Source organism: Eretmochelys imbricata, chromosome 14 (genome assembly GCF_965152235.1).
Source record: "Eretmochelys imbricata isolate rEreImb1 chromosome 14, rEreImb1.hap1, whole genome shotgun sequence".
Classification (NCBI taxonomy): Eukaryota; Metazoa; Chordata; order Testudines; family Cheloniidae; genus Eretmochelys; species Eretmochelys imbricata.
Genome location: NC_135585.1, coordinates 393,024 through 413,875, shown reverse-complemented (window position 1 = coordinate 413,875; position 20,852 = coordinate 393,024). Strand labels below are relative to the sequence as shown.

General features: G+C 42.9%; 1 protein-coding gene across 2 annotated transcripts in view; it reads right to left on the bottom strand.

Annotated features, from left to right (window-relative positions):
• DUS1L (dihydrouridine synthase 1 like) overlaps positions 1-20,852 on the bottom strand; it is a 30,347-nt gene that overhangs the window by 4,570 nt on the left and 4,925 nt on the right. For both annotated transcript variants that reach the window (XM_077834124.1, XM_077834125.1), the window contains exons 3-12: positions 19,962-20,070; positions 18,910-18,960; positions 17,707-17,819; positions 16,821-16,903; positions 16,449-16,552; positions 10,682-10,826; positions 7,725-7,821; positions 7,280-7,368; positions 6,187-6,353; positions 5,246-5,283 (exon numbers count right to left, since the gene is read on the bottom strand). In XM_077834124.1, the coding sequence (XP_077690250.1) occupies positions 5,246-5,283; positions 6,187-6,353; positions 7,280-7,368; positions 7,725-7,821; positions 10,682-10,826; positions 16,449-16,552; positions 16,821-16,903; positions 17,707-17,819; positions 18,910-18,960; positions 19,962-20,070 (996 nt within the window). The remainder of the gene's footprint in view (positions 1-5,245; positions 5,284-6,186; positions 6,354-7,279; positions 7,369-7,724; positions 7,822-10,681; positions 10,827-16,448; positions 16,553-16,820; positions 16,904-17,706; positions 17,820-18,909; positions 18,961-19,961; positions 20,071-20,852) is intronic.

The window sequence follows — 20,852 nt, the reverse complement described above, 5'->3', positions numbered from 1 at the left end:
AGGACGTAGAATTCTCAGTCAAATGGGCTAAGGGAAAGGCCAACTGTGAGTGGAAAGCATCATAACTGCTTCTCAAAAAGTAACAGCAAAAAAGAAAAAATTTAAATACGTCAGAAGCAGGAAGCCTGCTAAACATCCCGTGGGGGGGGGGCGGGGGGGGCACTGGATGATCGAGATACTAAAGGAGCATTCAAGGACAAAGGCCATTGTGGAGAAAATGAATGAATTCTTTGCATCGGTCTTCATGGCTGAGGATGTGAGGGAGAGTCCAAAACCTGAACCGTTCTTTTTAGGTGACAAATCTGAGCAACTGTCCCAGATTGAGGTGGCATTAGAGGAGGTTTTGGAACAAATTGATAAACAGTAATAAGTCACCAGGACCAGATGGTATCATCCAAGAGTTCTGAAGGCACTCAAATGTGAAATTGCAGAACTAACTGTAGTCTGTAACCAATCATTTAAATCAACTTCTGTACCAAATGACTGGAAGATAGCTAATGTGACGCCAATTTTTAAAAAGGGCTCCAGAGGTGATCCTGGCAATTATAGGCCGGTAAGCCTGATGTCAGTACCAGGCAAACTGGTTGAAACTACAGTAAAGATCAAAAGTGTCAGACACATAGATGAACATAATTTGTTGGGGGAGAGTCAACATGGTTTTTGTAAAGGGAAAATCATGCCTCACCGCTCTACTAGAATTCTTGGGGTGCGGGGGGGGGGGGGGGGGGGGAAGGACACGAAGAAAGGTCAACAACCCCGTGGTACTCCTGAGGGCATTCTGCACCAAAAAAAAAAAATAAAAAATTCTGCACCCAATATTTTGAAATTTTGCAAAATTCTGCAATTTTATTTGTCAAATAAATGTGGAGGCTTCAGCATGGTATTAGGGAGCCTAGGGCACTGGCTGCACAGAGGTGGGAGATCACTGTGCAGCTTCCCACCAGGACACAGACTCACCGGTGAGGCTACACCCAACCCTGAAAGGACCGGGCCTGCTCCAGAAACACCCCCAAGGCCCTGCTCCTCTGTGCTATGTGCACCAGGTGTGGGCAGGCAGGCTCAGCAAGGGAGGATCCAAGTGTGGCGGGGGATCCAGCTGTGGGTTGAGAGGGTTCTATGTGGGGCAATCCGGGTTCAGGTGGCTCAGGGGGGGATCTGGATGCAGAGGGGCTTGTTGGGGAGTTCTGGGTGCAATGGTAATGGGACTCTATAGCAGTGTCCAAGTGACGGTGGTTGGGGCTCAGCAAGGGGGAAGATAGAGCTCAGCAGGGGGTATGGGTGTGAGGGGTTTCAAGAGGGGTCCAGATGCAGCTAGTTAGGGCTCTGGTGTGAGGGGGAGGGGGAGGAGATGGGCTCATTGGGAGGGGAGTCTGAGTGCATGGGAGTGAGGCTCAGCAGGAGAGAGTCTGGGTATGAGGGGTTTTGGATGCACAGGGGTTGAGTGGATGAGGGATCCCTCCCCGAACAGGGATCCCTCCCCCTACAGCTGAGGAGGAATGGCTGCAGGAAGCAGGGGGCAGGGAAAGGAGTTTGCAGAGCTTCCTTCAGCTGAGGAAGAAATCTGGCGATGGGCCTGACCCAGCCCCGGATGCTGTGCACGGGAAGAGGCAGTACCATTCTCTCCAGCCCAGTGGGGATGAGCAGCTGAGCCCAACGGAGGGTAGGAGCCACCAGCTGGGTCTTCCCCTGTCCAGCCTCTTGCCCCCCCGTGATTTACCTCTCTGCTAGCTGCCCTGGGCCCCCGGAACATACTGCTGGGGAGGGTCGCATGACCGCTCTTGTGGTTTCCCTTTGCTTCCCCATCAGAAAGTCATTATTCTGTGAGGAAGCAAAGAAATCTGTGAGGGACATAAATTCTGCTCATGAGCAGTGGTGCAGAATTCCCCTGGAGTGATGTGGACAATGGGGATCACGTGGATATAGTGTACTTAGATTTTTAGAAAGCCTTTGATTAGGTCCCTCCCCAAAGGCTCTTAAGCAAAGTAAGCTGCCATGGGATAAGACGGAAAGTCCTCTCATGGATTGGTAACTGGTTAAAAAGATAGGAAACAAAGGGTTTCCCACTCTCACAGATCTTGGGAGACAGGCCAGTCCTTGTTTACAGACAGTCCCTCCAACCTGAAGCAGATACTCACCAGCAACCACACACCACACAACAGAACCACTAACCCAGGAACATATCCTTGCAACAAAGCCTGTTGCCAACTGTATCCACGTATCTATTCAGGGGACACCATCAGAGGGCCTAATCACATCAGCCACACTATCAGAGGCTCGTTCACCTGCACATCTACCAATGTGATATATGCCATCATGTGCCAGCAATGCCCCTCTGCCATGTACATTGGCCAAACTGGACAGTCTCTACGTAAAAGAATAAATGGACACAAATCAGACGTCAAGAAGTATAACATTCAAAAACCAGTTGGAGAACACTTCAATCTCTCTGGTCACTCGATTACAGACCTAAAAGTGGCAATTCTTCAACAACAGACTCCAACGAGAGACTGCTGAATTGGAATTAATTTGCAAACTGGATACAATTAACTTAGGCTTGAATAAAGACTGGGAGTGGATGGGTCATTACACAAAGTAAAACTATTCCTCCCCCCCATTCCTCAGACATTCTTGTCAACTGCTGGAAATGGCCCACCTTGATTATCACTACAAAAGGTGTCCACCACCCCGCTCTCCTGCTGGTAATAGCTCACCTTACCTGATCACTCTCATTACAGTGTGTATGGTAAGACCCATTGTTTCATGTTCTCTGTGTATATAGATCTCCCCACTGTATTTTCCACTGCATGCATCCGATGAAGTGAGCTGTAGCTCACGAAAGCTTATGCTCAAATAAATTGGTTAGTCTCTAAGGTGCCACTAGTCCTCCTTTTCTTTTTAACAGTAGCAAGTATAAATGATAATGTGAGAAGAGATGACCCACCACCTTTGCTTCTCTCAGACAAGGCAAAGGGCACAGAGCTCACCCACCTGTAGCAGAACCTAATTCACAAGAACAAACAGAGTGAAATCCCAGGGCCCTCTCAGTACTCAGAGAAATAAACCAACTAACTGTGCAACCAACAAAAATCTTATTAGAGGGAAGCTCCTGCTTTTTAATCTAAAGAACATCTGTGTAACTAAGGGCAACATTTTCCACATACTCAGGACTGAATAGTGCCCACCTGCCTGGTTTGTATCCTACCATGGCCTCATATGGTGGGATTTTCCCTTTACTGGAAACAGATCAAAGTTTCTCATCGCTCCAGCTTTCTATTTGCTGCAGACCTTTTCCTTAAGACTATGGGTATGTAGACTCTGCAATTAAACACCCATGGCTGGCTCATGCCAACTGATGCAGGCTCGCAGGGCTCGGGCTAAGAGGCCGCTATAGACGTTTGGGCTCAGGCTGGAGTCCGGGCTCTGAGGCCCTGTGAACAGGGAGGGCCCCAGAGCCTGGACTCCAGCCTGAGCCCAAATGTCTACACCACAATTAAACAGCCCCTTAGCCCGAGCCCTGAGAGCCATGTTGGCTGGCATGGGCCAGTTGCCTGTGTTTAATTGCAGTGTCACATACCCTAAGTTTCTGGTGTCTAAGTATTTTAGCAGCACTGTACCCTCCTGGTTCAGCCCCCTCAGTGATTTCTCACTTTTCATGGGAACAGCTGTACTCTTGAAAAAAATATTTGTATATTTTTGCACTTGGATTCCAAATCCTCCTGATATTCACAGAATGCAATAGGTTTCATTAATAAATAGGACTGTCAATTAATTGCAGTTAATTGCTTCTCCTAACTCAAAACAAATTTAACTCAATTCAAAAAATTAATCATGAGAGTTAAAAAATTAATCGAAGTTTTAACCACACTGTTAAACAATAACAGAATACCAATTTCAATTTATTATAAATATTTTTGGATTTTTTCCTATAATTTTCAAATATATTGTATTCTGTGTTGTAATTGAAGTCAGTGTACAGTGCTCACTTTAATCAAATATACAAATATTTGCACTGTAAAAAAGATAAAATAGTATTTTTCAATTCGATGATAAGTACTGTAGTGCAATCTTTTTATCATGAAAGCGCAACTTACAAATGTAGAATTATGTAAAAAACCAAAACAAAAAACCCCCAAAACACTGCACTCAAAAATAAAACAATGTAAAAACTATAGAGCTGACAAGTCCACTCAGTCCTACTTCTTGTTCAGCCAATCACTAAGACAAACAAGGTTGTTTACATTTACGGGAGATAATGCTGCCTGTTACTTATTTACAATGTCACCTAAAAGTGAGAACAGGTGTTCGCATGGCACTGTTGTAGCCGGCGTTGCAAGGTATTTACATGCTAGATATGCTAAACATTTGTATGCCCTTTCATGCTTCGACCTGTAGATTGCAAATATTTGTAATAAAAAATAAATATAAAGTGATCACTGTACACTTTGTATTCTGTGCTGTAATTGAATGTATTTGAAAATGTAGAAAATCATCCAAAAATGTTTATAACAAGTTTAACAGTATAATTAATTCTTTTAATCTCACAATTAATCGCGATTAATTTTTTAAATCATTTGACATCCCTATTAATAAACCTTCCCAGTAGTGAAGTCTGGATTTGATCTGATATCCCATGAACAAATGCCTTTTCATTAGTGGAACCTTCAGCACTGATGGGGGTTAATTTTTTCTTCTAATAAAGGGAATAGATCAAAATCCTCCAGTTCTGTCTCTGCCACTACCAGGCACAGATATAGAGTTTGATTTTCATTTAAATCTGATGCAGTCTGATCTGTGCCTTGCCTTTCATTAGTATTTTTTCCTTTTAATTTCCTGCTGTCACGGCAGACCAACTGCTCTTCCCTACTCAGTCACTGGAAAGTTTAAAATATCTGTCTTGTATACCTATTAAGAGAAGTGCTTCCAAGTGTGCTTGGGGGACTGATATTTAATAATGTAACAATCTTTCAGATGATTTAGCAATTCAGACTGCTGACCAGCATTTGCTGAGAGCAATAAACCACCAAGACTGCTCTTTGCAGGAAGAAGAGAGATTAAAGTATCCAGAATAATCTATTTATGTCATCTTTACCCTAGGTAATAGCTTCACCTCAGCATCTGATATAATCACTTGCCTAATTAGCACAATGGCCTTTGCCTGAGAAGCAGATATATTGTTTGCATTGCATCAGAGTTTAAACAGCATCCATTACTAGAGACTTGAAAAGGGATGGAGGGATGGACCTACCTTTGGGTTTCCACAATGATCACATTTTGCATATTTAGCTGGAAAAGAGAAACAAATTTGGTCTATGAGTATCCCAGACAGTGAATGATATTTAAAAGAGAACAGCAAATTCAATGCTCCAGGGTGACCAACCTTTGCAGCCAGAAGGTGCATTTTTTAGGAGCAATATTTTACACACAGAAACAAATTAAAAGGGATTAAGAGATTTTGTTGACGTTTTAAAAAAATTATCTGAAATAAGACCAAACATGGAAATATCAGTCCCAATGAATTTGTCTGAGAAAGTTATAAAACAAGTTGGGGAGAGGAGAAGAAAGGGGAGCTGTTTAAAACAGACACTGCATTTCAACATTACACAATAGTGACTGCAGCTGTTATAACAGAGTCATAAAGCACTCTGAGATGAAAGACCTGATTTCACTGTGAAACTGGTGATAATCTGCCCCTTTCATAATAAATCCCCCCCTTCCTGGTCAACTCCACTTAGACTGAGTTTCCTGTTCCCAAGGTTTCCCAAGCCCCTTTCTGCTCTAATAGTAGGAAACTTTCCCCAATTGCATAATGGGAATAAAGAGGAGAAGGAGGAGGTGGCTTTATACTAAAAAGGTAATGCTAGTAGCCTTCCCCATTCCTTGTGCTGATCAGGATTAGGACAGGTTTCAGAGTAACAGCCGTGTTAGTCTGTATTCGCAAAAAGAAAAGGAGTACTTGTGGCACCTTAGAGACTAACCAATTTATTTGAGCATGAGCTTTCGTGAGCTACAGCTCACTTCATCGGATGCGCATCCGATGAAGTGAGCTGTAGCTCACGAAAGCTCATGCTCAAATATCCGATGAAGTGAGCTGTAGCTCACGAAAGCTCATGCTCAAATAAATTGGTTAGTCTCTAAGGTGCCACAAGTACTCCTTTTCTTTTTGCGGATTAGGACAGGTTCTCTTACGTTTCAAAGATGGATCAAAGCGTTTATTTGGATTTCTCAGTTTTTTCTTTTGTTTATTCTTTGAGAGAATATCAGAGTTTCCATCGTCCTCATCCTCCAGGGCTCGTTTCCCTCGCATGCCTCCTTCGCTCCCACTGGTTCCATTTTCCTTGCACATCTCCTTTGGCCTGAAATGGTTGAACATCACTGTAAGTTAACAGAAGGGGACAACTTTGTTCCTTTGACAACAGTGCTTTTACAGAAGTCTAGGCAAAATGCACTGTCTATCATGGCTATGTCACAGGTGAGACGCAGCCCTTAAAAGCATGGGAAAAAAGCTCAAATATTAGGGTTTTTATAGAATAGCTCAGAGTTCTGAGCCTGCTATTAAAGCAAAAAGGCAGGAGAGCAGTATCTAGTGTGTGGTGGGCAGTTAAATTAGTCAGTTCCATAAAAAGCTTTTTGTTCTCAGGGTAAATGTTTGTACTGAAATTCTCAGTCGGGTAGTCTTCTCCTGCAACCCAAGTTTTCCCCCTAGGTAGGTCATGCTAACAGTTTAAAAAGATCTCACGCAAAACACACAATCATCTCCGATATAAAGGTTTCAGAGTAGCAGCCGTGTTAGTCTGTATTCGCAAAAAGAAAAGGAGGACTTGTGGCACCTTAGAGACTAACCAATAGGTGCCACAAGTACTCCTTTTCTTTCTGATATAAAGGGCATTCAGTCCCCATCTCTACTCCATTGGCAGATCTAGGTAACAGATGAATGCTGCCTGTAACTACAGCACATTGTCAAGTAGCAGTATTTGCTTCACATGCAGGTCCTTATTCTAAGCTTCATTTGATCTATTTTATTTTTTACGTTTTAGAGGTAGATAATAAACTTGAGGAAGGAACCAAAAGGGGAAGATATTTTTTTGTGAATACTCCCCTGCAAATACCTTACTTTGTTCATTGAGATGTCATTTTTAAAAACTATCCAGTTTTTTTTGTTTGTTTTTTTTAAACAATCTTTCAGGGCATGAAAACTGGAAATGTGTATTCTGAGATGGTGGCACACATGCATCCTGTCCAGTGAGTTCTCCTGGGAGCAGTGCTAGAGTAGGCAACTTACCCTGGCCTGACGTATGGCTGACAGATCCAATGGAAGAAAGGCAATCCTCCTTTTGGCTTCTCTCCTTCTTTCTGATTAGCTATTTCCTCCTGCAGGACACAAATTACAACCAATGATACCTATTCAATTTGCCTAGATGCCCCCATGTCATTACTACTTTAAATTCCTGGAAAGGCACAAAAATTTAATTAAATTTACACACACCAACAGTTACAAATGAAAAAACCCACCCTCAAATAAAGCTATGGAAAAAACATAGCATATCTGAACACTAAAGAAAGAAATTTAAATGGGAGGGGCCAGTACAACATTTAGCTAGCCAGGCTGTGATGGTAGGTTACAAAGTTCCAAGACTGCATGAACGCAGATCAAGTGCATGTGACACCAGCAGGTTCCCTCCAAGTAGGGTCAGTGTTACTCCAGCAGTTAAGGCCCAAGTTGTTACCTGGCATCGTAATTTCAGGTCTCTGTTGACATCTGCAATGCCCTCTAGTGTCTTCGCTTTTGCCAGTTCTTCACGAAGCTGCTGGTAAACCTGCAGCCTGAGACAAATCCCAAACATCCAGTTACTTTCATTCACCATTTCTAAATTGTGGAGACTGAACAATTCCTTTACACATTTGCCAATTGCCAAGAGTTTAGCTATTTCATTCTTCAAATATTATTTTCTCTGACTTGGTTCTGCAATTAGGTCAAAATGTGAACTCTGTGATACCCTGCTCATTTATACAAGAGAAGACTGAAGTCCTAACATTATTAGGAATATCATATTAGTGGCTGGATATCTATAATCAGATTTCATAAGGCTAATTATGTCTGCTGACATGCAGAGCGAAGGGGCATAGAATCATAGAATCATAGAATATCAGGGTTGGAAGGGACCCCTGAAGGTCATCTAGTCCAACCCCCTGCTCGAAGCAGGACCAATTCCCAGTTAAATCATCCCAGCCAGGGCTTTGTCAAGCCTGACCTTAAAAACTTCCAAGGAAGGAGATTCCACCACCTCCCTAGGCAACGCATTCCAGTGTTTCACCACCCTCTTAGTGAAAAAGTTTTTCCTAATATCCAATCTAAACCTCCCCCACTGCAACTTGACGCCATTACTCCACGTTCTGTCATCTGCTACCATTGAGAACAGTCTAGAGCCATCCTCTTTGGAACCCCCTTTCAGGTAGTTGAAAGCAGCTATCAAATCCCCCCTCATTCTTCTCTTCTGCAGGCTAAACAATCCCAGCTCCCTCAGCCTCTCCTCATAAGTCATGTGTTCTAGACCCCTAATCATTTTTGTTGCCCTTCGCTGGACTCTCTCCAATTTATCCACATCCTTCTTGTAGTGTGGGGCCCAAAACTGGACACAGTACTCCAGATGAGGCCTCACCAATGTCGAATAGAGGGGGACGATCACGTCCCTCGATCTGCTCGCTATGCCCCTACGTATACATCCCAAAATGCCATTGGCCTTCTTGGCAACAAGGGCACACTGCTGACTCATATCCAGCTTCTCGTCCACTGTCACCCCTAGGTCCTTTTCCGCAGAACTGCTGCCTAGCCATTCGGTCCCTAGTCTGTAGCGGTGCATTGGATTCTTCCGTCCTAAGTGCAGGACCCTGCACTTATCCTTATTGAACCTCATCAGATTTCTTTTGGCCCAATCCTCCAATTTGTCTAGGTCCTTCTGTATCCTATCCCTCCCCTCCAGCGTATCTACCACTCCTCCCAGTTTAGTATCGTCCGCAAATTTGCTGAGAGTGCAATCCACACCATCCTCCAGATCATTTATGAAGATATTGAACAAAACCGGCCCCAGGACCGACCCCTGGGGCACTCCACTTGACACCGGCTGCCAACTAGACATGGAGCCATTGATCACTACCCGTTGAGCCCGACAATCTAGCCAGCTTTCTACCCACCCTATAGTGCATTCATCCAGCCCATACTTCCTTAACTTGCTGACAAGAATACTGTGGGAGACCGTGTCAAAAGCTTTGCTAAAGTCAAGAAACAATACATCCACTGCTTTCCCTTCATCCACAGAACCAGTAATCTCATGATAAAAGGCGATTAGATTAGTCAGGCATGACCTTCCCTTGGTGAATCCATGCTGGCTGTTCCTGATCACTTTCCTCTCATGCAAGTACTTCAAGATTGATTCTTTGAGGACCTGCTCCATGATTTTTCCAGGGACTGAGGTGAGGCTGACTGGCCTGTAGTTCCCAGGATCCTCCTCCTTCCCTTTTTTAAAGATTGGCACTACATTAGCCTTTTTCCAGTCATCCGGGACTTCCCCGGTTCGCCACGAGTTTTCAAAGATAATGGCCAATGGCTCTGCAATCACAGCCGCCAATTCCTTCAGCACTCTCGGATGCAACTCGTCCGGCCCCATGGACTTGTGCACGTCCAGCTTTTCTAAATAGTCCCTAACCACCTCTATCTCCACAGAGGGCTGGCCATCTCTTCCCCATTTTGTGATGCCCAGCGTAGCAGTCTGGGAGCTGACCTTGTTAGTGAAAACAGAGGCAAAAAAAGCATTGAGTACATTAGCTTTTTCCACATCCTCTGTCACTAGGTTGCCTCCCTTATTCAGTAAGGGTCCCACACTTTCCTTGGCTTTCTTCTTGTTGCCAACATACCTGAAGAAACCCTTCTTGTTACTCTTGACATCTCTCGCTAGCTGCAGCTCCAGGTGCGATTTGGCCCTCCTGATTTCATTCCTACATGCCCGAGCAATATTTTTATACTCTTCCCTGGTCATATGTCCAACCTTCCACTTCTTGTAAGCTTCTTTTTTATGTTTAAGATCCGCTAGGATTTCACCGTTAAGCCAAGCCGGTCGCCTGCCATATTTACTATTCTTTCGACTCATCGGGATGGTTTGTCCCTGTAACCTCAACAGGGATTCCTTGAAATACAGCCAGCTCTCCTGGACTCCTTTCCCCTTCAAGTTAGTCCCCCAGGGGATCCTGGCCATCCGTTCCCTGAGGGAGTCGAAGTCTGCTTTCCTGAAGTCCAGGGTCCGTATCCTGCTGCTTACCTTTCTTCCCTGCGTCAGGATCCTGAACTCAACCAACTCATGGTCACTGCCTCCCAGATTCCCATCCACTTTTGCTTCCCCCACTAATTCTACCTGGTTTGTGAGCAGCAGGTCAAGAAAAGCGCCCCCCCTAGTTGGCCCCCTCCTAGTTGGCAGGCAGGTACTTCTCCAGTTTCAGAGAGAGAAAGAAAGAATCAGTTTCCCAGGGATATCTGTGAAGGTTAAAGGCCTCAGCAAACATCTTTCTCTCCATGCAGAGCCAAGAGAGGCTAATCTAGCACCAGCAAGATTGGCCAACCTTCTCCCAAAAGGCAAAGTACTTCTACGCAAGGTGAACTCTCAAAACACTATAGCACTGTGGAGATACTCACGTGTGATGCCAGAGCTTGAAGAGATGAGCTCTGACATAAGACAGCGGGCAAGGATATTGGTGCACTATCTCCAGGTACTCCTCAGTCATCTCCCATACCACAGGGTTTCGTCCCTCAAACAGAGCTGGGTTATGAAGATTACCTTCTGGGGAATAACAAAGAGGAATTCTAAAAATTTCATTTCAGGGTAAAGCAGGTGGCACAACCTCTTGTGTCCAAGAGCTGGACCAGCTGTGTCCTGGCCTGGCCTGACCACCCAGGAGGGATCATTAGATCAGCAGGTCTGACCTCTTGTATAACATAGGCCATTACATTTCACTCAGTTACCCCTGTATTGAGTCCAATAACTTTTGTTTGGCTAAAGAATCTCTCAGGAAGGTATTCAGTCTTGATATGAAGACACCAAGACCTGGAGAATCTACCACTTCTCTTGACAGTTCATTCCAATGGTTAATCACTCTCACTGTTTAAAAATGCGTGCCTTATTTTTAATCTGAATTTGTCAGGCTTCAGTTTGGAACCATTGGTCCTTGTTATGTCTTCTCCACTAGATTAAAGAGCCCTTTAGTACTCAGTATTTTCTCCCCATGAGAAATGTAATTGCGTCCCCACTCAATCTTCTTTTTGATAAGCTAAACAGATTGAGCATTTTAAGTCTCTCATTGTAAGATATTTTCTGCAGCCCTCAAATAATTTTTGTTTCTTTTCTGCAGTCTCCAAGTTTTCATGATTTATTTGCTCGCAACTCCAGCCCAGCAGGGGAACCCTGTGTCTGGATTGTAGCAGTCTACCTTCCACCCCATGACTCAGGCTTTTTGCCACCAGCACAGGCAGCCTTCAGTGGCAGCCTCTGTTTTATTTCCAGTTTTGTTGCACTATGGTGACATCTTCATCACAAGCTCAACACCATGGGTTCAGGAACTGCTCAGCAACATTCCACAGACCATGACTTTGAGGATTTCAGGCATCTCTACCCACCCCTTCTCATGACAAACATACACTCTCAGAGCTCCCTGATCCAACCCAAGCCTTCTCCACCCCCCTCATTCTCATCAGCTCAAAAAAAATACCAAGTAGCCTTAAGGCTACCATTAAGAATTAATCAGCCATAACTAGATTCCATTAAATACTCAAGAGTGAAGTTTTGATGTCAAAATTTGGAACAAGGCATCACCATGCCTAACTTCTAGAAGCCTAGAAAATCACTGGGATTCATAAAGCCTGTGGCCTTGTCTATATGGCATGGCAAATCACATCATATCTTTTAGAGCATACCAGCAAGGTTGATGTGGGACAGTTAGGCACATGTTAGAGAGTTTACAAATTTCATTCCTCTGGCACACTTTGCTGCACTGTGTAGACAAGCCCTGAGTAAGGTGTCTAGACTCCCCATACAATGAATGGAGGAAAATAGGCATTTAAGGATGGGATTCACAAAAGCAAGCATGCTAGGCGACTTCTCACCTATGCTAGGAAATGGGAAATGCTAAGGAGAGGGACAGTGTCGTAAGTCCCACCACTCTCACGGAGATAGGTGCCTAGGTTCAGGCTGCAGGGAGTCGCCTCTCTATGCATGGGATTTTCTGTTGCAAAGCCCCTCTTGCAATTAGGTTCCTATGACATTTTTATAACAGGGGCTGGATATAGGAACAGGAGGAGAGAGAACTTCCCTCACAACACTTAGCCCAGTGGTTAGCATACTCCCTTGGGATGCGGGAGACCCCCCAGTTAAGGCCTCCCACTATCTCAGGGGTAGAATGGATTTGAACAGGATCTTCCACCTCTGTGGTGAGTGCCCTAGCCACTGGGCTATTGGACAGTTTGATGTGGAGCTCTCAATCTCTCCCATGGGGTCTGCTTCTGGGATTTAGGTGCCTAAGTCCTTCTGTGAATCTAGCCCTTAGGTTTTTGTGGGTTTAACTGATTTTGTAAAATTAACTAAATATTTTGCTATTTCAACCATAGATTAAAATCCACAATAAACTAAACTATAAATGCTGTTTTCCAAATGGCACTAACAGTAGAGCATCTTACTTGGATTTTACAAAACTGCTACAGGCAAAATACATAAAACTAAAGGACCTGATCCTGCAAACACTGAAGCAGGTAAGTTAACATTACTGAGAAGACCAGTCCCATTGATTTTAATGAGACTACTCATATGCTTAATGTTAAGCATGTGCATAAATGTTTAAAACATCAAGGGTTACAATTTTACTTTTATTAAAACCTTTCTCTTAATGATATAAAATATGTCACTTCAAAACAAATTTGCTTCAGTATTAACAATAAGTTACTTAGAGTCAAACATTAACAAAAAGTTACTGAAAACTTTTACACACATGCTAGCCAAAATTTTCAAACTAGGTGGCTAAAGTTCAGCTCCTAAACACATAGTTCGGCACTTACAGGTGTGATTTCCAGAAGTACTTAAGTGACTTAGGAGGAGTTTGGTGTGGTCAAAGCATTTCAGCTGTCTTGATTTGTGGAAGTTCAATAGGTATCTAAAGGTTGTACTTGTTGCAAATATAGTATGGACTATTTGTTTCTTAATTTTTTGTGTTTCAGTTTGTTTTTCCTCAGAGTAAGTTAGTTAATAAGGCCACAGACTTGTCTTTTTCAGCATAGATGATTACTCTAAGCGTTGAACTTCTTAGCAGAAAAAACAAAAGTAAAATCTGAAATTCTACTAATAATTCGGAAGCTAAAGAAACAAGTATAAAACATTAACTTTAGCAATTTAAGACTATAAAATGGGAAGTAAAGAACTAGCAACATGTAAAAAACAAAATCTAATTTAAAATTTTAAAAATCAATGTAAACAAAATCATGAATTTTATCCACCCTGATCAGTAAATAACCTTTCACCTCATACATCTAAGTGGTGCTGTCTCAGAGGAAAGCCTTTGTGGGTTGTAGATGTACCAGTAGTAATATGGTAATTTTACAATGTTTTATATTTTCAAAGTGCTCTACAAACATTAACTAATCAATCTTTACCAGCCAACATGAGGTAGGTATCATTATCCCACTGGTGCTCAAGGGGAAACTGAAGCAGAGAAGATAAATAACTTGCCCATTCTCAAATGAGTCAGTGACAGAGCCAGGATTGGAACTCGAGTACAATTTTCAAAAGCACCTCTGGGCTTGTCTACATGGTAAATTCATGGGGATGTTAGTGTAAAATAGCTAGGGTGGGAATTTAAAGCCACTAGCTATTTTGCACTAGCTCACCATGTGGCCACTCTTATTCTGCGTGAAGAATGCCTTTTTGGAGTTTTGGTTAAACCACTGCAAAAAGGCACTGTTCAGGGCAGCATCAGAGTGTCCATCTGGGGAACAGCTACTCTGCACTAGCTATTCTGGGCTTCCTTCCCTGTAAATAAGCGAAAAGTCCCATTTTCAAAAGTGAGTTAGGCACTTAGAAGCCTAAATACCATTGATTTAGGCTCCCAAGGTCCATACTCCAACGGCAGTTCAGTACATAAATACCTATGAGGATCTGGGTCTAAGTGCCCAAATCACTTTTGAAAATTGGACTTCGGCATCTAAATTATTTAGACGCTTTTGAAAAATTTTACCCTCTATTAAATCATGCTGCTTTAATTGAAGCCATAAGATAATCCAACAGACAGTGCCAAGTATTTGGAACAGGTCACTCTTTCTAAAGGAGGAAGCAAGCATCCAGGTAAGAGGTAAGACGCCTAGCAGGACAATGAGTATTATAATGAAGGAACCTAATGCTGCCCCATCTTAAACAATACCCTAGAGATCTTCTGTTTGCAAAAATGCCAAACACCAACCAGTAGCCACAGAGTCACTCAACAAGCAGACATAAAAACCAAAGGCCCAGAACAAGTCTTCTCTTCTGACACTTCCCTCCTCAGCCCTCTGGAAACCATACACGAAAACCTTTATGTACTGATTTGTCTGGATGACAGAGTGACAGATATTATGGACACTTGGAAGATCCAAAGATTATCAACTTTATAAATGTTATATATATATTGATGGGCTAGGAAATGTATTCTGGCTCCAAGGGGATGTAACAGAGATTTCCTGAAGGAACCAAAACCACTGGGGGATGATTAATGCACATACCTAGGCAAGTAACAAGCCTACAGAAGTCTCACCTCCTGGGGAAATTGCATATATTAGTTTGACCTGATTCAAGAGATCGAACAAAGAAATGAAAACTCTGTAAGTGACCATCCTGACATAGGGAAGGAAGTCACTCTTATTTGATCCAAGACCTGACATGAAACTGTGACAAAGGGAGCCAGACCCTGCAGAAAGGGCCTGAAGTACTTTGTTCCTATCAGGGTCTCCATGTGGTAGATGGATGACTGCTTGATAAGCTAAGATCTCCACATGAGATAATTATTGTTTTCAAGATGTTTTCTCTGTATGTTCTGAATAAATAACATTTTGCTTTATGTAGGCTGGTTTGTCCCTGATTAACTCTGTCATTGCCTCTGTGAGCACAGGATTGCAGATACTGAACTAAACCCAAATCTGCAAAGGTCAACACAGTGAATTGCCAGAGAAACTACAGCCTACCTCCCCAGTCAAGAGGGTGAGAGTCACGGGAAACCACCCCAAGAAAGGTGGCAGCTAAAAGCCTGACACCTAAGTATGGTGCCCTCAAGGAGGCCACAAAGAGGTCAGAAGTGCAGTTATCTCAGGAATGGTGACAGATCACTCCCTCCAAAGGCCAAAGCTCAGCACTAAGATAAAGTCCAGTTTATTTATGGACTATTGACTTCTGTTTATTTCATCCAAGTCCATTCCTATGTCTTTGATTGAAACAAGCAGTAGATCTTATTCACATGATCAAGAAGGTGCATACTGCAGCTTGATCAGCACATTGTGTTGCTTATAGTGCTAAAAACAATGTCTGAACAATATCTTTTACATGAATCTGTTCTGGCCTCCCTTCTCTTCTTTCTTGTTCATAATTATGGCAATTTTCTATAACTAGTGACAGTCATTCAATAATTTGTGTCTAAAGTGATCAGTATAAATGGTAACAGGTTTCAGAGTGGTAGCTGTGTTAGTCTGTGTCAGCAAAAACAACGAGGAGTCCTTGTGGCACCGAGACTAACATATTTATTTGGGCATAAGCTTTCGTGGGCTAGAACCCACTTCATCAGATACATGGAGTATAAATGGTAACAATTTTATTTTTGATTCCTCAAATTCTGACCAGATTAATCAGCGAACAATTTAAGCAAAAGGCATTGTACTTAGGAGAAGACGCCCTAAAGAGCCAGATTGTTAAATTCACATTACAAAACATTTACCTATGTGTTGCCATGGGAAACAACAGTCCCAGACAGCTGATGGGACACAGTTCCTGATACTTGCATTTCACATCCTCTGACAGATTACAGAACTTTAACAGAAAAATTCACCACGGAACACTCTCTTGCAGGGTCAGGGTTTCACCCTAATGGCTCTGAACTACTCTAGGGCAATATAGCACTGAAAAGCTTATGCTAACTAGTTAAACTCAATAAAGTTTGAATCATCCACACAATAGTATTTTAAGTCCAGTACAGCAACTTTTATTATACAGTGATTCCTGGTTTTGATAAGAGATGCCAGTATGAGGGAGATGCAGATGAAGAGCAGTCCTCTTTAAATCAAGGCCATTCAACAAACCACACTTGACTTTGGCTTTAGTTTCTAACAGATTAGGCTAACATGGATCCATCAAGGGGATTCAGAAACAAAGTTATTATACAAGAAAGTTCATTTTCCTTACCTGCACTCATGACACCATGCACTCCTGTCTTCTGCATACACTCTTCCACATCACCGAGGTATTGGATGTTTCCATTTGCAAACACGGGGATGCCCACAGCCTTCCTACACAAGTGAAGAGAACAATCACACAAAACAAAGAATCGGAAAACAGAAACCAACCTGCTCACAATTTGTTGAATGAATCAGAAACTTCTAATGCGATCACAAATCCCTGTTTCCCCTTTGATGCCCCTGCACCACGTTCTGGATCTAAACCTTACACTGAAACTGAATGTGTTTAGCCAGAAGCTTGTCTAACCCTTAGGTATGGAGTTAAGGGGATTATGCACACTATGCATGCACATGTTGATATCTGTACAGGTGCACTTACCTCACAGCCTTGATATGCTCCCAGGATGCCACACCAGCAAGAGGTCCCTTCTGTTCCTTAGTGCGGCCATGGACAGTCAATAGCTAGAATGCAAAGTTACACTTAATTTTCATGTACATGGATCATTAGAAACAAACAAAAAAATCTACACCAGGAAATTCCCCCCTCTGCTCATGTACAGGGATGCCACAGAATTCCCAATGTTACCTTGATTACTGTGCGGACTCTGGCCCCAGAAATGCCACCAGCTCACATACTGTGGCAAGGACTTGGGCATCTCTGAACTCTCCACTCCCTAACATGGCACAGACATTTCCTGGGAGATTCTATAGCATTCCTGTATCCTCAGCTCTCTTACTGATTTGGTATTCACTTTGGAACAAGTAACAAACATGGCTAAACCTGTTGCTTTTGGGCATAAGGCCAGGCCACCATCTGTTATATTATCTCTTTTGTGATAGTCCCTCCCAATTTGTACAATTTAATTGGAGTTAAATCCCAGGAAATCCTCCTTTCTATTTCTCATTTGTTACTGGCTGTGTCTGCTACAAGGTGTCCTTCACAGACACATTGATTTCACACTTTCATGTTGCCTCCTACAGGGTTGTGCCTAGACTAGAATTCTCACTCCTAGTGAAGGAGGCAGCATGGTGCAATGGTTAGAGCAGGGCACTCTGAGTTAGGAGACTCAGGTTCTATCGCTGACTCTGCTATTGACTCTGCTGTGTATGACAATGAATAAGTCACAACTCTCTGTGCCATTTTCTCCATCTGCAAATTAATATAACCTATCAGTTTCCACAAAACACAGAGATCTTTGGATGAAGGTGCTTTATAGAGATATTTATGTCTAATGCAACAGTATAGGAAGCAGCTGCCTCCTTACCTGGCAGCCAGCCTTCTCCAGCAACTGTGCATACTTCACTGTCTTGTCAATTTCTGGGAAAACACGGATTTTGCATGTGATGGGAACAGAGAGCTTCTCATGAGCAAGCAAAACTGGGGAAGGATTGAAAAGACAGGTAAGTGGATTGCACAATGCTTTGAAGAGAGTCTGTTCTCCCCAAGATCTGTGCTGCAGAATGGCCTAAAGAGCCAGCACTCCTGCGACAACTGTACTGTTTATACATAAGGCTGTGAGTCTTTCACAGAGGTCATGGACTTTCTGGTACCTCTGACTTCTGCAGCAGCTGGTGTGGTTGACCTCAGGGCTGCCTAAACATCTGAAGGTATCCCCAGCTGCTACTTGGGTGGCCCCAGGCAGCTGTCTGGGAGCAGTAGCGGCGGGGCCCCAGGCTGCCCCACACCCCAGAGCATCAGCCACAGGAGACGCCCAGAGCACCTAAGTTTTAGTCAGGGCATTTATATAGTACAAGTCATGGAAAGGTCATGGGCCATGACTTTTTGTTTGTTGCCCATGACCTGTCCATGACTTTTACTAAAAATACCTGTGACTAAATCATAGCCTTATTTATACTGCACTGTCTGTATGTCTACACAGACTACGGTAGTGGCAGCAAAAAGTGAAGTCAAAACCTGAACTGCAACAGGAAAGGCATCAAATGCTGAAAATTAATTTGCTGTGCCTCCTCCTCCCTTTCCTCTATATCAAGTCCTCATTCTCCTTACTTTCAAGACCCTTAACAGCTCTCATTTTCCTTACTTATTCACTCTTTATTCTTATCACGTCAACCCTTGTTCCTTCTGCTCTACCAACAATGCCAGTCTTGATCTCCATTTGTCTACCTCTCCCACAAATGTCTCTGTTTCTTTCCATGCTACCCTTCATGCATGGAATGCCCCTCTGAACTGGCCTATAAAGTCACCATCCTCTTCTCAAGACTCATCTCTATCATGATGCTTGTGAGGAATTATCACGCTACTAATCATGGCTAAGTAGAGGGCCTGTTCAAGATAGCCAATATAGTCTGTGTCTTTTTCGCGTGTGTGGTCAGCGCCCAGTATGTTGTGGGGCTACCAGAATAAAAAATAAAATAAAATGCCCACTAAATTTCTCCTATATTATGTCCCCCCCACACTCTCTCCCAAAGTGAGACCTCAGCTAATGAGGCCCCTTTTGGGGACTTACTCATTTTCTGGAGAAGAGCCCACTCCTCTTGCAAGAATGCTCCATAATGACCTGTAACAAAATAGCACATTATGGGCTGGCACAGACAGACAAAATGATGATCCTAAAGGGTTCTGTTTTACTTACACACATGGACCAACCACATTCTTACTCATCACAGATAGATACAGAATTCCACTCTTCTGCCCAAATTGGAAGAGCTAGATCATTCTGCTTCCCATGATACCCCAGATTCACAGGTTAAACAATGAAACCCCACACCCTGCTCTCTCTAGTGCTCCCCAAGGCTGATGAATGTATTGACAGTTCACAGTCTTATTTTCAGGGTTTTAGAACTGGTATGTAAAAATTCACTCTGGGTTTAAGGTTGGGAGAATAGAAAGGTCTATTGTCTCTGGATGCTGATGCACAGTTCCTATTAATCCTTAAAAAACAACTTGTGCTTAGGAAACTGAACTGAGGAACAGATGAATAGCAAACTTTTGGTTCCTCCCTTTTCTTCCCAGCTGAATTACACTGATCTAGCCCAGAATCCCCGATATCGGTCTCTTTTCCCCCCCACAGATATCCCTGCAATCTCCTTAACCCTCCTGCAACTCTTTAATTTTTGTAGACGTTAATATGAATAAGCTCTGTATGTGCACTGGGGACACAGGAGACCCTAAATGTTGGCCTGCAAGAGATTATTTTAAAGGAAGTCTTAAGAAGTTTGACTGAATAATTAAAATAAATTTCTAGTTTCTGATGGTGGAAGGTTTCATTAAACTCTTTTAAACTCGTAAAATTACACTTTTTGGATGGATATTCTGCACACAAGAGCTGGCTAGCAGTGCTTTGTAGAACTACACTTCAAGCAACTAGTTTTAGCCTCAATTACTTACAAGGTACCAAATCAGCCCTGGTTAAAATGGGTGTAACTCTGCTGATTTCAACAGAATTGGAAGGCACATCAAGGCAGGATTTGGTCCACAGGATGTTGCACTGCCATAGGGTACGTTTAGACGTGCAACGTGTCACTGCTTTATTCATTCAGAGCTCAAGTTTGCACATACCTCTCTTTGCAATCATCTGAGGGCAACCCAAATTCAGGTCTATGGCATCACAATAATCCTGAGCCAACAGTGCGGCCTGGACAAACACTTCAGGGTCATTGGCACAGAACTGAGAAAGATGTACATAAGTAACAAGTTAGGCATGGCTCAATTTCAAGTACTGACAAAATATTACAACCACTTATAAAGGACCTCATTGCTATAGTGTATGGATACAATTTATAGATCTTAGATTAGAAGCAGAGACTGTTTCTCAAATTAAAGGAATATATAATCCTTGACACGCAACTGCTGCAGAGCGACAACTTTAAATAACTCCCTCACCCCCCCAAAAAAGCTCCCCCCAAAAACCCAGAAAGCATAGCATTCCAGAGCCAAAGTCAAAAGAAACCCTGGACAAAGTGATGCATTTTAAACACATTTACATGTGCCAAGGCCAGGTGAGAATGGATTCCAAAGGAGAGGATTCACTATCCATATCTACCTGAAATAAACAACTGAAGCATTCTGGATATACATAGGTGGCTGTGGCTGGCAGAAGAGAGGAAGAAAAGATGTCTCTGAGGTAACTGGGTCCTGAGCCAATCAGGATTTTGTAGATACCAATCATCAACATTACTTTCCACAGGTGGATTCTTAACCAGTGCAGAATGTGGGAGCACAGATACAATATGCTACTGGTCAATTGTTCATAGTCTCAGATTGAATTAGTATTTAATATATACGAAATATCAGTTCCTCAAGAGCAAGCGTACTTTCATTTTGTGTTGTTTTGTTAAGGGGGACTCAGATAGTTTAGGCTCCAAATTTAGTCATTTTTAACAGGTTTTACAAAGCCCAATGCAAGTGACAAAAATGGTGTGATGACTGAAACTGAAAACAGACTAATCA